Source organism: Copidosoma floridanum, unplaced genomic scaffold (assembly GCF_036245765.1).
Source record: "Copidosoma floridanum isolate Cflo_tuat_1 unplaced genomic scaffold, Cflo_Japanese_pri ptg000009l, whole genome shotgun sequence".
NCBI lineage: Eukaryota > Metazoa > Arthropoda > Insecta > Hymenoptera > Encyrtidae > Copidosoma > Copidosoma floridanum.
The window spans coordinates 2,089,220-2,105,824 of NW_028321886.1; the positions used below are offsets into that span (position 1 = coordinate 2,089,220).

Below are 16,605 nucleotides of genomic sequence, written 5' to 3' on the forward strand. Positions count from 1 at the left end.
CCAAGATGTCTTATCACGCTGGAAATTATGTGGGTCTCGTTAAACGTAGTTTGGTTCAAAATTCGATTGATCGATGAAATTTCATCAAATGAGAGTCAACTCTCGTTGAAATCAATATCAGTAATAAATACGTTATTTAAAATCTCAAAGTTGCAAAGAAAAGAAAAAAAAAAAAAAAAAAAAAGTTTCATTCAATAATTGTAAATAAAAGTTTGGAGTCAGTAACCTTTTGTAGTTATTAGTTTTTAATTTTGAATAATATGAGTAAATCTGATTATTCTACCAAAAAGATAATTTGTACAAGCTTGAAAAAAAAAAAAAAAAAAAAAAAAAAAAAAAAAAAAAAAAAGTCACTTGAAGTATGTAGAAGCTTTCCGTAAACACTTGACCAAAACGAACGCGTATATTGCATATTTCGTGCAAAACAAACACGGAAGCGTTCATCAACAATCGCGGGTGGGGAGCGCGAGGAGGAGCCGTGCTTACGTCGCGTGACGCAATTTGCCGCGTAAACGTTACAAAGACGCCACCAGGTATACATATGACCAAATCGAAAAGTATCCCCCAGGGTGACGCGCAAAAGTGCAGCCTCCGCTCTCGGACCGCCTTGAAACCGGCCCGACCGAGAGGTCAACGAACATCCTTCCGTTTTCTCGTGATGCTCGTTTCATTCATTTCCTCTATGTATAGACCAACCGGTGTCTTTACTGTGTATATAGTATGTACATACATATATACGTATGCCAATGGCCGTAAGCTCGGGAGCTTTTATTGTAACGGGTGAAAATAAAGCTCGTGACGTGAGGAGTAAAGTCGCAAAAATAGAGTCGCAGTGCACGTTTGTTGGCGTATGGAGGTGCAGGAGGGAAACAAGTGCTGGGGTATTGATTCGGCGGGTCCGATAACCGAGAAGTTGTCGTGTGTGCACTTTTTATACCACACGTGAGACTAACACGCACATTACTTGTTGAATTAATGTCGAAAAAAAAAAAAAAAAAAAAAAAAAAAAAAATCCAAAATAAAAATTTACAAAAGCTTGATAGAGCAAAATTTACAATTGATCGTAACCTGGAGAATTATTGCTCCGACAAATATTGTTAAACCCTTATTTTTATAGTTTAAGAATAATAATAATTTGTTATTTATTGACAAACATTTTTGTTTTTTACATTTTTCACATCACTGCTTAAAACTTGTGTAAATACAACTTTTTATTTTTTTAAATCGTATTTTGTCTCATAAATTTTTTATATATTTATATCTTTGTAGAGTTTTATCATCGTAAAGTTTTGAATTTTCCCCCGAGAAGTGTTGATTTTTTTTTAAGAAACAATTTTAAGTCTCCAAAATTAACGGACATGCAATAAATAATTTTCCATGTCAAAATGTTGGGACTCAACATTCAGTGAAGTCGAAAGTTCACTTCCCGGTAAATACACTTAAAGATTTTTTTTTTTCGAGGAAATAATTTCAACGGTAAAAGTACCCTTATTTTTTTCTAATTTTTTTTTTTGTCCAGTGTGATTCAAGATTCACCCTTTGGAAATGCCAAGCGTCATACAAGAAAATAAAAATTAAAAGACAAAGAACAAAAAAAAAATAATAATAATAAACAAAGTTACAAAGAGATAAAATACACAAAACATAAAGAGACCATAAGGTCCCTATATGATTAAGGGTGAAAAGCACGGCTTGATGGCGTATGCAATGTGTACTTATAATGTATAAAATGAAAAAATTACTCAATATCAAAGTCAAAATGACGAAGAAATACATAAATTAATTACAACTCAGAATTGCAAAAACTCATGTGATTTTACACATCCTTTTAAATTGTTTATTATACCTCTATATCGGCAACTTGTCAGAGAGAGAGAGAGAGAGAGAGAGAGAGATGAAACTTAATTTTGGATGAGGATATGAGGAACGCTCGAATCGAACTGACCTATTGAACTGTTCCACAATTCCCAGATCACTTTTTTTACATGATTCGTGGAACTGCCCTAACATTTTTTAAACTACAGTCAGCCTTCGCTACAAAAGCAGCTGACAAAAGTAATACTTTTTTTTTTTTTTTTTTATATTACAGTGTACTAACCTCTGAGAGGTATGTACACCACTTATACTTATACTTATACTTACTTACAATCGGCAATTTGGCATGGCTTATTCAAGTAATTGACTTTCTTCAAGTTCTTAACTTTCGCATTGGGCTAACACACGTTCAGAAAATAAATTTTGTGAATTTACTCTGCCACGAATACTTAAGACTTAGGTATCAGGAAAGGGAAGTAAATTGACCCGAGTTATTCAGCTAATCTCTTTTGAGCATGCAAAACTTGCCAACAGAATAAATCAGAATATTTCTCTAATGTGACAGCTACGAAATTTATTTATGAGGAAACATTTTTACAAACCTTCCAACATACTTAATATGAGCAAAGCATTCTATGATGAATTCAACATTTCAGAGGGAAATCAGTACTGACTCATTGCTGAGGACATTTACAGACTTTACAGTACATGACAACGTTGTTACTGCATGAAAGAACCTAGTAAGGAACTTGATCAATTTTGGTTGTAGCTATATACTATATTCTTATTTAATGTTTTCATGTACCTATACATGTTTCAGGAACAGGAACAAAATCAGTTGAGTGTATTACTTACCACCATCAAAACATAACGGAGTAAAAAGCAGTAGCAGCAGTAGGAATTCTGTATAAATGACAATAACCAGCATCGTAAAAGTAAGAAATCAGGGGGCTTGGTTGGTTGCTTATGGTAAGGTAAAGGACTTAATTCAGTGAGCTCAAACTGCTCAAAGTCTCATGTTGTATGTACATGCCTTAGAGAATATATACATGGAGGAAGCATTGTATGCTCCGACCGCGAGACGAAATGAGAGAGACAAAAGACAAATAGCAGTAAAACTTTTCTCTCTCTTACACTCCTCTGATTGGTTGGCCCCCTTCCGTATATATAGGTATAGTCGTATCCACGAGTGGCGGTCGTGGAGGAACAGAGCAGATATATCATACGATTATACCTATATATACGGAATGGGGCCAACCAATCAGAGGCGTGTAAGAGAGAGAAAGGTTGCACTGCTATTTGTCTTTTGTCTCTCTCATTTCGTCTCGCGGTCGGAGCATACAATGCTTCCTCCATGTATATATTCTCTAAGGTACATGCTTATAGTGATTACAGGAACTTATGTTTGCGTACGTGGGTATATGCAACTGGGAGATTAACATTCACTTGTCGAGCCAACAGCTGATGCTTCACAGAGTATACAAAAAAACGGGCATAGCAAGATTAGCAAGAAGTAAAACCTGCACTCTCTATACTAGTCAGTACCAAAACTAATCTGGTGCAGTGCAAAGTGCAGTCGTATTGCAAAGCTTGTATTTCAAGATATTATCAATCGATTCTCGTGTACTTATTATAACACCCACACATCACCTTCGCCACGCGCGTTGATACCAGCATATATAAGTAGCAGAAGAAAATTGAGCGAGCAAGCAAAGCAGAACTTTTATAAGTATATATGTATAAGGTAAAGGGCCCATCTATGAGACAATTTTAAAATCGGTACCTATGCATGAGACACCCAGTTTAATTTATATACGTAATACTTAAACATGAAAAGAAATTTTTTTTAATATCATTATAATATAATCTTTTGAATAAACAAATATTTTAAAGAACTTCAAACGTTATTAAATAATAAAGAATTTTATTGTAAGACCCTGTCTCATACATAGGTACAATGTGAAAACATAACCTCAAACATGTGTTGTCCCTATTAAGAGACACTCAAGACGCATTTAAATAACATGGGTGTCTCATAGTAACGGACGTGTGTCTCATACACAGGGCCCTACAGATTCAATGTGTCTCATTAATAGGTGCATTTCCATCCTGTTTATATTTGTTTATAAAATTATTTTTTAACGTTTTATTTGAATTTAAAAATTATAATATTATTCGTAATGATCTAATGCTTTCATTGATACCAAAACTTGATATATTTCCGCTCATAGAGAGTGTACATTAATTTAATAGCAAAAAAAGTGGTAAAAAACTGTCTCATAGATGGGCCCTTTACCTTACTGCTCATAGAGGTATAAGAATAGAGGGGAAAAGCGCTATACTAACCCATTAGCGGCAGCGACAGCATAACTAAGTGAAACGGGGCATCAATCTCATGTATGACTCGACCAATAACACAACTGCCAGACAAAGACAGATGCCCCGTTACGTAGCGAATTCTGCTGTCGCATATCACGTCCCCTTTTCTCCTCTATTCTTATACCACTATGATACTGCTATATATGCAGAAGCAGAAGTCGTGCGTCGTGCCTCGTGGTCGTGCCACACGTACACGTATACGTACATATATAATACCGTGGGACGATCGTAAATCGTTCACGAGTAGCTCACCAGCTGATGAAATAGGTGGGGAGCAAAAGGAGAGGAGCGGAAGAGGCGTTCTTACTTTGTACTGTATATATGCTCCCACCATACTCTGCAGTACTCTGCAGTACTCTGCACACTGGAGGAGCACACATAGCACAGTAGCAGTAGCACACCCACGCAGAAGCAGTCACCCGAGCTCTCTGAGCAGCCAACACAGCGAGCTCCAACGTTCCCAAAGATCGTCAGTCGGTGCGGCTGCTGCTCCGCATCCAGACGTATTGAACGCAAAAAAAGCTTTTGAAAACCTAGTGCCTAGAGGCAGCAGAAGCTAGTGATTGCTTGCCAGCCAGCCGACGTAAAGCTCTGCCAAGGAGGGTACTTTCTTCTTTCTTGCGACAGTCTAACTAGCAGCACGTTCACTCGCAGCGTGGAGTGACGGAAGAAAAATACACAGAAAGAAAATAAAAATTAGTCATTCAACTCTTGGGCTTTGAATCGTAGAAATAAGCTAAAGGTTCAGTCGTACATGGTAATGGTATATTTGACGGGGATCTGGGGCATGGGAGAAGCTGAAACCAGGCTGTGCCAGCAGCGCACCACAAACAGCAATGCCAGTTGCAGTAGCTCGTCAATATTAGGTGCTCCGTCTGTAACCTCGTCCTGCTACCAGGATTACGATGATGATGAGGTCGCCCTTCATCCGCTCAACAACCAGGTGAGCTAAGTCGAATGCTGGTGGTAGCAGCAGCAGCAGCTGTGAGGTGGGGTGTCGTGGTGCACCTCGGTCCTGTTCCATGAGTATGTGTAGTATATGTGAGTGAGTGTGTCTATAGATAGAGTGCTGGAACAAAACCCACATTGAAAGAGAAAGAGCGAGCGAGAGTCACCCGACGCCCCTTTGTTTGGACGAGCTCTGCGATGAAGCTGCGACGCAACAGCAGCAGCAGCAAATAAAATATGGAGCTATGAGGCTCTTTTACCGTCAAGCTTGAATCAGATGGCGCCAGGGCACGTCGCGGCTGTCATACTTACACACCGTCAAATTTACAGTTGTGTATTGTGTTCGTGAGCCTATCTGTGTAATGAGCAAAGCAGAAGACATAACCTTTGTAAATGATTGCTGCTGTTTGCAGAAAATTTTTGTTTGCATTTACGTTTAAAGATAGTAGGAAAAATGAAGTGCAGTGTAATATCCTGCGATAAAAAAGTGAAATTTAAATTTCCTTCTGATAGTGTGATAAAAAAAAATAAGTGGCTCGAAGCAATTGGGAGACCAACATTTTTGCCGCTCCCAAGTCATGGCTTACCTGTCCACGAGTTCTGCTTTTCTTTCACTGACTCTTGCTCCTTTCCCTTTTAAAAGCTTTTTCAATTCTGAAACTTTTAAGCTCCCATAATATTCTTTCTTGTCTTCCTTATTCATTTCAAAATTTCAAATATTGCGCTTTACCACTACACTTTAATTTCCTATGTACATACAATACTGAAAAGTAATGTTGTGTGAGTGAGACGGCCATGACAGCCGCGACGTGCCCTGGCGCCATCTGATTCAAGCTTGACGGTAAAAGAGCCTAACAAAGCCTTGTGGCATCAAGTGCGCAATGTACTTAAAATTCCACTTTATCCTTTCTGGACTTAGGTACTTACATTGGCAAGACAGATATCAGTTGTTCCAAAAATTTTCTATTCTATTATTTTTTTATTTTATTTTTTTTTTGTCTGCTCGTACGACAAGTGCATATATATATGTATAGTACAATGACGTGCTCCTTGATTCTTCTCTCTTTCTCTCTCTCGTGTGTTTTTCGAATACAAATGACAGGAGCAGAAGGATAAGTCTACGGTAAAATAAAGAAAGTCGCGAACTAACGTATGAATCAGTAACTGTACAAGTTGACATTTCGACTCTAATTGTCTTTATAATTTTCTTGTTTGCTCTTTGTAATAACACGTCACTTGCCTTTTTTGCTGTGCTTCAGGTCGGAGGTCACACGCGATTGTTGTTACTCAACCAGAACACAATTTGCAAGCCACTGAACTGCAGGGAGCTCGACTTTTACAGGAACATTCCACAAGATATACAAATGTTTGTCCCTAAATTCAAAGGTAAGCCAATGATACCGTATATTTTATACTCACTTTCACTCTCAACAGAGCTGATTAGATAAGAAGAAGGTATACCAAGAATGATTCATGCTTATGATCATATTTTTTATATTAATTACTTGTTACCATCACTATGTTATATTCGAAGGTTTATACACATAACTTTAAATTCGTTTGATTGTTTGTTCGTTTATCCACCTGTCTAATTATTTGTCTCCTGTAGTGTTTATTTAACTGTATTTTGTGTGTGCAATAGCGCTTCTGCAAGACCAAAGCTTAACACTTTTTTTTTTTGCTATTTTTATGGCAATCATTATTATTATTATTATCCAATGTTCCTGTTAATTTATTTTATTACTTATATTTGCGTTGTTATATAAATTTTACTTCAACTCGATTATTGTTTTATCGTTTTTTGTTTAAATGTATTTCAATTGAAAAGAATATTGATTGTTAACAATCTATAAAACGTTGTTTTTACAATAGTGTTGGTAAAAAAAATTATTTCTTATCAACAATTTTTATTTAAAAACACTCATTGAATTTCAATGATAACTCTTGTGCGTAAATAATGTTCATCAAAGAATACAAATTTTCATGTTTATCATTCAAAAATCTCAACTTTTTGCAAGAAAATTTTTCTGAGCTATGACTTATATGAGAATTAATGCGTCAGTTGTTAATTGCAAAAAGTCAGATTGAATCTTATCGACATTAATGAAACTCTTTTGAAAAAAAGATTTCTTCCGTAAATGATGAAAATAATAAAAATACGAAACGCATATTATTTCATTATCATGTCTACCTTAAAGAATTTCGTCCACAATAACACGTTTCGTAACAATACAAGTATATGGTTGTAACTAGTTTGCTAAATGTTTTATATCGAAAAATAATTCTCGTAATTATTCTCAAAACGTTTTTCATTGCGATTTCTCAATGTTTTTGGTAAGTATACGAGATACATACAAACGAAATGAATTACGTAACGTTAACGTAAATTTCATGTAATGTTTTTTTAAATTTTTATTTCACAATATCATAGTTTATACTTACTAAACTGAATGAAAGTTTTTGAGGTGTTGTTAAAATTTAGGGTTGATAATTGTAAAGAGTATACAAGTACTACGTAAAATGTTACAACGCGAGCAGTGCAGAAATTCGAGTATCGGCAAGGAAAAGTACACATAATAAATTGTTTTGCAAATATTGTGCACAACGAAAATTTCAACTGCACCGATGATTGAATCTCTCACGTGCGCTGTCATCATTTTTGTTTTTTTTTTTTTTGTTTATTGAATTAATACACAGTGCGAGACTTTTGGCGCGATCCTTCGATCGGAAGGAAGGTCATCGGTGTTGTTACGTTACGTTACGTTTTCCCAATGGGTGTCGATTGAGTATTACATGTTTTTGGAGAAGCTATAATTTTTCGGGGACTATGGAGGAAGGGGGAGGAGAGAAAGAGGGTTGGCGGGGCAATGGGGAGGAGGAGAAACAAAATATGTGAACAAAATGAATGCATCAAATCGCGCCATGTTTGATGATTGTCTAGAAAAACAACCTTTTCTTTCAAGTATCCCCAGAGCCAATAAGTCACGAGGATACGTGTCTGGGAATCGAGGCATGGCCTGCTCGCAGACTCACTAGTGCCCTGAACACATTCCATTTGCTTCTCCTTGGCCAATGCTCGGGGTTTGTATTTTGTTGCTGATCATCAATATTATGCTCTGCTCGGAGGCTATATGAAAGCTCTTCGAACACTGACATATATATTATCTTATCAGAATTGTTCTCGGGTATCAGGCGAATACTTATTTTATCCTAGTGCTGTTTTCTACTTATTATTATTATTATTATTTATTCATTTATTCGTGGTATATTTTATAGTAATAACAACGTAAGCGATAGACCAGAGCAAATACCAATAATGTCTCGCGAGACTATAGATTGCTTGGCTTTTTTTTTTTTTTTTTTTCCTTTTCGAGCTCAAAATTTTTTATTACCGTCTATAATAATCATCCTTGTAATATTTCATTCAATTTGTCAACCTTATCGTATACTTTTTTGTTTGTTTTTGTTTAACAGAACAATAAATATGTGCACGTCACTTACATCGCAATTTGTATGCGTATTGAGAAATTTTTTTTTTGAGTTTCTATTACGCGGTATAGTCTTTCTTTTTCTTTTTAATTTTTTTTTGTCAAACAGTAAAGGTAGTAATGACATCGCCTATTGTGAGAACAATTCTATTGTTCAAGGTACAAAACAAAAATTTAACATTACAAAAAAAAAAACGAGTCTTATAAAACTCTTTGGGGGGCAGTGTTATGAATATATTGGTATACATTATATGTGCATTTACATATATATATATATATATATACAGATATACATACATATATTTATTTATTGTTAATTACACGTTAAGTTGCATGGTGATCAACTCAATCAAGTCACGTGCTTGTTTGGTCGAGTTTGATAAGTATTTTACGACCAAATTAACAACGTTTTAATGTTTCTTAATCATTAATTATTATTATTAATATTATGATTTATATTTTTTCAATTCGCAAAAATTTGGTATTTTATTCGTAATTAGTTACCGATGGCAAATACATAACATACTTATTGTCGTAATTGTAATTATTTAGGATCAAAGGATTTACAGATTAGAACAATTTCATTGATAATTTATATAGAAAACAAAAAATATTTTTTGTGAAAATCGTCATTACACGCTTTGTTGTTGTCTGCAACGTTGGGCTCTTTTATCTAAGTTTTTCGAGAAAAAAAAAAAAAAAAAAAAAAAAATTGTTGAAAAAGCCGATCGTTTTGCAGACAAGAGTCGCACGCGACTTGTCCATCAATTATACCATATACTTTAACAAAAAAAAAAAAAAAAAACTATCTACCTCGTCCCTAAGGATTGCACACACTGATCCCACCACTACTAATGTTCCAGGTGTTATGCAGGCCTCCAGCAGCGGCGAGGTCAAGCTCGAAAAGCGGTACAGTCCGAGTTTTCGCGACCAGGAGATCCGGCCCAGCAAAAACTCAGTCAAGAGGAAGCGCGATGACGTTCTCAGGTTAGCACTCGACGATTTTCGTGACCACGCGTATTTTTTACGATTCGCGCATGATCGTCATGTTCTGCAGCGTGTGTCATCCGAGCATCCATGAGTCAGAATTACGCGCGAGAGCTTACGTTGTATGCAGGCCACCCACTCGGTTATAAGTTATGAGGCTCTTTTACCGTCAAGCTTGAATCAGATGGCGCCAGGGCACGTCGCGGCTGTCATGGCCGTCTCACTCACACAACATTACTTTTCAGTATTGTATCTACATAGGAAATTAAAGTGTAGTGGTGAAGCGCAATATTTGAAATTTTGAAATGAATAAGGAAGACAAGAAAGAATATTATGGGAGCTTAAAAGTTTCAGAATTGAAAAAGCTTTTAAAAGGGAAAGGAGCAAGAGTCAGTGAAAGAAAAGCAGAACTCGTGGACAGGTAAGCCATGACTTGGGAGCGGCAAAAATGTTGGTCTCCCAATTGCTTCGAGCCACTTATTTTTTTTTTATCACACTATCAGAAGGAAATTTAAATTTCACTTTTTTATCGCAGGATATTACACTGCACTTCATTTTTCCTACTATCTTTAAACGTAAATGCAAACAAAAATTGTCTGCAAACAACAGCAATCATTTACAAAGGTTATGTCTTCTGCTTTTTTGCTCATTACACAGATAGGCTCACGAACACAATACACAACTGTAAATTTGACGGTGTGTAAGTATGACAGCCGCGACGTGCCCTGGCGCCATCTGATTCAAGCTTGACGGTAAAAGAGCCTCATTATATGCTTACGCTTCCGACCGATCGAAACGACTTTTTTTTTTTTTTTTTTTTTTCTTTTTTCCTGTGCGGCGATTACAGTATACTTGCCTGCACTCCTTGACAATCTTCAATCGAAGCTCTGCCCTTGATGTTGATACGGGATTTGTGTACATACGTACATCCGGTTGAAAGGATACGCGTACACTTATTTGTAGTAGTACTCGGTTCCTCGGTTTGAAGTACGAGAAAAGTTAGCTTGTGGTTTTTGAGAAAATCGCATGTGTTTTCAAGTAAAAAATTGATATTCAGGACTATACGTAAACGATTTTCATTTACATTACAAATGAGCCGGACTAGTTTAAGAGTATTATGTTTTCGATAGCGCAATATTATTTATTTATCTACAAATATAAAGGTGATGCTTACAGTTATTTGTGACAAAAAGTGTCATGAACTAACGTCGAAATTAAATTTATTGTATTACGTTGAGGTGATTAAGTCTCCTTCGTTCATCCCTATTGACAGATGTGATCTTTTTTAAGACAATTTGAGTTTACCACGAATAGATAGAGATATCACAATCTTAACGATCTTTTGATTGTTTTTTAATATCCATGATAAGCCTCGAGGCATTGATAAATTGTCTTTCTGGTGATATTTTTACGTCGTACAATGTCAACGGGTTTTCTTTGAGTATTTATCTTTTGAACGAAAAAAAAAAATTATATGAATGCTCGGGCTTTTTTTTCTCATCGGCTCGTGTGCATACATGACCTGATATGAAACCTTGGTGTTTTTTTTCCGAGATATTTATAAACTTTAAATGCGAATTTCATCGATTTAGCTGATAATATACCGTATAAATAATTGTAATTATTGATCGGTTAAAACCTTTTTATTTTTTAGAATGAGAATACACAGAAAGAACAGTTCAATGGATGTACTCAAGTCCGGAACGCATTTAGACTCGACGACAACAAACAAACAATGTATCCTTTAATTCAGTGGGGGAAAAAAAATGCACAATACTTTCAATTTATTTGTTAAAATGTGCAATTCTTGTCGAATAAGAAAAACCGCAATTCTTAACGGCTTATATGTATCCTTAACTCATGGGTCAAACAGATTTCCTGCTACTCGAGAACATAACGTCTCGCTACACGCAGCCATGTATACTGGACCTGAAAATGGGTACCAGACAACACGGGGACGACGCGTCAGCGGAAAAGCGTAGTAAGCAGATGGCCAAATGTGCGGCCAGCACGTCGGCCTCGCTCGGTGTTCGTCTCTGCGGAATGCAAGTACGTTTGTAACAGAAAATGTGCAGTCGCCGCTGAATAAATCCATCAAGGAGATTGTCAGAACGATGAATTGTCTCGCACGTTCACAGGTGTACCAGGTGGACGCAGATCATTACCTGAAGCGCGATAAGTATTACGGTAGGGAACTCAACGAGGAGGGCTTCAAAGCGGCCCTCTATCGCTTCTTTCACAATGGCTACGGCCTGAGAACGGCCGTCATTCAGCGGGTGACGACACGCCTGGAACAGCTGCGACGTGCCATCGAGATACAGAGCAGCTATCGCTTTTATTCCTGGCAAGTATACCCGGTTTCCCTTACGCATTTACTTTTTGCACCCGAGCCAAATTCAATAACTAATATCGTGGACGTGTTTCGTTGCACTTTCTTAGGCGGAGATGTCAAGCCTTATGTAATTCAGTCGAACATTTCTCGCGTTTCGTCAATGTTTACGTGCCGCGGTGAAACGCCAAATTTCATTGATTCTTTCGCACAGTGCAACTGCCAATTAACTTTGTGTTTACCAAATTCGAGTTATCCCATTTACACGTTAATGTTACTTTTAACATTAGACTGCAACTTGCATTCTTTTAAACCTGACAATTTAAATTTACCCATCAAATACCTATACCATTTGATAATTGAAAAAACATACCATGCCAGGTAAAATATTCCCCAATCTTTGATAATGTCATATTATCAAAGTAATCGTATAATCGGTATAATCGATCAACAGCTCCCTGCTCGTCGTGTACGAGGGCTACCAGGTGGATGAATATTCGGGGCACCGGCATGCCTCTGAGAGCGTGGCCAGTGGGTGCTGCTACGACGCCGACACGAGCAACAACTCGGTCGACTACAACATGAGCAGTGATATGGGACACGAGGAGGTGAGCCAGGCAGCGCTGCACCGGGGTTTTGGCGAGGCGGCAGCTCGTGGCGCCAAGGCTTCCAGCGGCTTTTACCCGGTAAACGAGGATACGGTCTTTATGGAGCATCCGCCGGGGCACGCGCTCATGACTGGTGGCGGTGGACACCGTGGCCCTGGACCCCACAACAACTGGCTGCTCTATGGCAACAGCAGCAGTGGCAGTAGTAGTAGCAGTAGCAGCAGCAGCAGCAGCAGCAGTAGCAGCGCCGACGAGTACTGCTGCGACCAGCACACCATCGTCAACTCCGAGGACACGAGCTCGGACGTCGACATAGGCATATTGCCCCTTGGAGCCAACTGTCCGCTTAAGCGAAATCGACATCACCATCATCACCACAGGCACCGGTTACGGCTTTACGAGGGTGATACCGCGACCGTGGACGACGACGATGACGATGAGGACGACGATGAAGAGTGCTCGCGCAACCTGTCCAAGCGCTTCAAGGCCAAGGCCGGCTTGGGCTCCAAAACTGCGGGGCCCCCCGACGAGGACGACGATGACATTGACGAGCCCACCGTCGACGTACGTATGATTGATTTTGCTCACACGACCATTGGGCGCAACCAGGCGACGACAGCGGCGTCCAATCTTACAGTGCACCAAGGCCCGGATTGCGGATTTCTTACGGGCCTCGACAGCCTCAAGCGCCTGTTGCAAGAGATTCTGTCTGAAGGCTGAACGGCTGGTCTTTGACTGTCGGATAGAATCTCAAGGGGAATCCTTGGCTGTTGGCTCTACCGCGCAAAAGGCGTCGGGACAAAAGATACATCGAATGCCACGGTGCGATGAGTATCGGGAAAACACTGAGTCTTGGAATACGTATTGGCCTTCGGCCGCCGTAGGGCCGGTTGTTGCGTCGAATGCTAAAGTTGGCTTGGTACGCAGTTACGTGGGCACAAACGAAAAAATACAAGGAAAACAGGAAGGTGAAGAAGAGAGGGTGATAGGTAACAGCAACAAGTTTGCATCTTATATTTTGCGGCATGAGGGTATCGAAAGTAATGTCCTTTGCAAATGTGAATCTAGTTTTATTATTAGACTTTCCATGCAAGGCCTACATGTGTACATAGTCACGAGATATTAGAATATCTTAGAATACTTGTTCCGCAAAAAACGGGTGTTCAATATCTCAATAATAGACAAACTCGATGAGTCGTCGTCAGCGAGCCCAAATGCGTTACTCATCATGGACGTTGTAGTAAATATATAGACACATACACTGTACCAGAATTGGGTACCATATTTGGGTTTGGTATCGCTGTTTGTAGTCGTCGTCGTTGCAAATACGATGCACCCGTGCATTTGAGTTCGCGGTATCTTTAATTTGCGCGTGCAAGTACGCGCGATTTGCACATGTATAAATGTAAATGTGTAAAAAATAACGATAGTAAATTTTAACAATATATATGATACGCGTGTACGTGTCAAAGAATTAGTAACGCTCCTGCCAATCGTATTATGAAAACCAGACTGCGACGACAACTTTATGTAGTATTAATTTTTAAATAATTGACCAATTTGCATATATTTTTTTCACATTCGTTATGATCTTTTTCATAGATATATAAATATTTGTGCGTAATCATAATTACACAACATTCACGTTTTACAACTATATGAATCACAAATAGATAGGTGAAATGGTGGTGTATTAGTGGTTGGTAAGGAAAAATTAGAAAATTCGGGAACGCAGTTGTCCATGTACAGTTTTATCAAAAGCTAAAATGGGTCAAATTATTTTTACACCGTGTACTATACTCTAAAATACACACAAAATTGTTGCAAACAATGTTCAAATTACAATATATTAAGGGTGTGCGAGCAGTCGAAAAGTAAGAGTCTAGTAGTATCGAGTTCTTTTTTTAGGTTACTGTAGAGAATGTAGTTTTTAAATATTTGAGCTGATGTAACAGATTAAATTATTCGAAACTTCAGTACCTGGGTACTAATCAAACAAATCAAGTGCTCTAACACTCCAAAGTAATTAAATGAATTAAGTTGAGTCCTTTATAAGACTCATGAAATAAATACGAGTCCCACACGAGCATACGCTGGTGCAAATAGGTGCTTCGGCTATAATTTAGAGAAAAAAATATTTAACGTACGTGTGCTTTTGTACAAGGGTGCTTGTAAGTAACCTTAGTGCCCTTTTGTTAGCATCGGTTGAAAAGTAGTCATTTTATGTAATGTTGCATGAAACGGTAGTTTTCGTTACAAAAGTGCCATCGCCTCCAGGGCTATTTTGCGGCCCAGGGGACGTGTGTGCCGAACACTGTTTTTCCTATCGAGGGCACACCCGACCCTCAAAAACGCCCGAGGTAGGAAAATTTTATTTATTTATTTATTTATTTTTTTTATTATTATCATGCACTGATTTTAGAGCCTCTTTTTACGTATTTCTGTTGACAGCTCGTGTTTTGCCTTGTACATATATTATAATGAATTGTGTTACATTTTTTCCATTCACAATCAAAATAGTTATTTACGTAACAAGTGCGGAAAAGACGATTTCCCGCACGAGTAGTGATTGACTCACACGAGTGCCGGAGTTGACGGGACCGAGTACCAGTTGAGCACACGAGTGCGTAGCACGAGTGTGATCGCAAGGTACGAGTTACCGTCACCGGCCACGAGTGCGAGTCTATCACACGAGTGCGGGAAATCGTCCCGCACGAGTTGCGTACAAGTTTTTTCGCAATGTGTGAGGAAAATAGGTACAAAATAGGTTTGAATTTTGATTTCCAGTGTGTAGCAAAATTTTTTCCGGTGTGTGGCAAAACCTTTTCCACACACCTTTTCCGCACACTGTGAGGCAAAAACCTTTGCCGCACACTTTTTCCACACACTGTGCGACAAAAACCTTTGCCACACACCTTTTCCGCACACTGTGCGGAAAAACCTTTGCCGCACACCTATGTCGCACACTATGTGGGAAAATCGATTTTCCACACTAATACCAGTGCGGAAAATATCCATTTTCCGCACACTATTGCGAAAAATATATTTTTGACTACCCGGAAAACTCCAAACTAAATAATTTGAAAAATTTGGTTGTCACTTTAAGGTTCTAAAAAATGACTCGAGTGCTCAACCTTTCACATATTCGCACACTCCTTCAATATATATTGTTACTTACATGCGCATACAACAATATGTATTATACACATATATTTTTTCCGAATATTGCTATTGTATAAGCAGATACTCGGTGTGATGGGCAAAAATATATCTAAACTTGTTCTCTGGAGAAAAAAAAGTTCCACATATAGCATTGTAAAATTTTCATGTTCTATTGCGTAATAAAAAAATTTATCATTACGAATAATTTTGTCAAGTAATTGCGTCAAGCGACACACTTTACCACGAAACATATATTATATTAATAATTATATTTTTGTATTTTCAAGTTCCTACGACTTTTTTTCCTGCAATATTAGCTGCCTAAGAAATAAAAAGAAGATTTACATGTGTTAACTATCAACAAGTATGTGGATAATGAAGACATTTTTAATGGCAATTTATAACTTTTAATGAAATGTCTGAAATTGTTTCAAATCGATGAGTGGTACATAACGTATAAATAAATATAAATATACCAACTTGTTGAATATATCAAAAGACAAGTCCGAGATATGAATAACTTGTTGAATGAGCATCACCTCTGAAGCAGAATTTTGCAAAACTTAACAAAGACATAGTTTTTGCCAAAACATGTTCAGAATGCGGTTTTGGCCTGCAAATTGACTCAAGTACTGCGTGACGAAGCCATTCCTACCAACTTTCATCAACGAAAAGTTGAGAAGCGCTTGGTGGATAAACATCAAAATGAACTGAAAGAGTTTAATTTTTTTTTTTTGTTTTTTTTTTTTAATAACGTCACTCTTCTCTCAGGATCTCAGCTCACAATAGTTATTCACAAGGATTTGCTTTCTCGTGGACTCTGCATGAGATCAGTAAGGATCAGGCAAGGTTTTTTTAAAAATGTTTCAATTAAACTGAAAATTATTTT

General features: G+C 37.8%; 1 protein-coding gene across 4 annotated transcripts; it reads left to right on the forward strand.

The window, feature by feature from the left end:
* The first annotated feature begins 4,585 nt into the window (after positions 1-4,585).
* LOC106643604 (Inositol hexakisphosphate kinase) lies at positions 4,586-15,921 on the forward strand. 4 transcript variants are annotated; one of them, XM_089589839.1, is made up of 8 exons: positions 4,586-5,137; positions 6,402-6,528; positions 9,494-9,617; positions 11,272-11,354; positions 11,491-11,666; positions 11,756-11,961; positions 12,401-12,730; positions 12,779-15,921. In XM_089589839.1, the coding sequence occupies exons 1-8, from the start codon at positions 4,949-4,951 to the stop codon at positions 13,272-13,274; spliced, it is 1,731 nt and encodes a 576-aa protein (XP_089445965.1). In that variant the 5' UTR covers positions 4,586-4,948; the 3' UTR covers positions 13,275-15,921. The 4 variants fall into 4 exon arrangements, with proteins under 4 accessions (XP_089445965.1, XP_089445964.1, XP_014214296.2 ...); XM_089589838.1 differs by having other exon boundaries at positions 4,586-5,001; positions 5,038-5,137; positions 12,401-15,921; XM_014358810.2 differs by having other exon boundaries at positions 12,401-15,921.
* Positions 15,922-16,605: the final 684 nt, after the last annotated feature.

Excerpts from the sequence above, each read along its gene's own strand:
- LOC106643604 (XM_014358810.2), top strand. The coding sequence starts at position 4,949 with ATGGTAATGGTATATTTGACGGGGATCTGGGGCATGGGAGAAGCTGAA. Across the intron at positions 5,138-6,401 it reads TTCATCCGCTCAACAACCAG|GTCGGAGGTCACACGCGATT; the intron begins GTGAGCTAAGTC and ends GCTGTGCTTCAG. Across the intron at positions 6,529-9,493 it reads GTTTGTCCCTAAATTCAAAG|GTGTTATGCAGGCCTCCAGC; the intron begins GTAAGCCAATGA and ends CTAATGTTCCAG.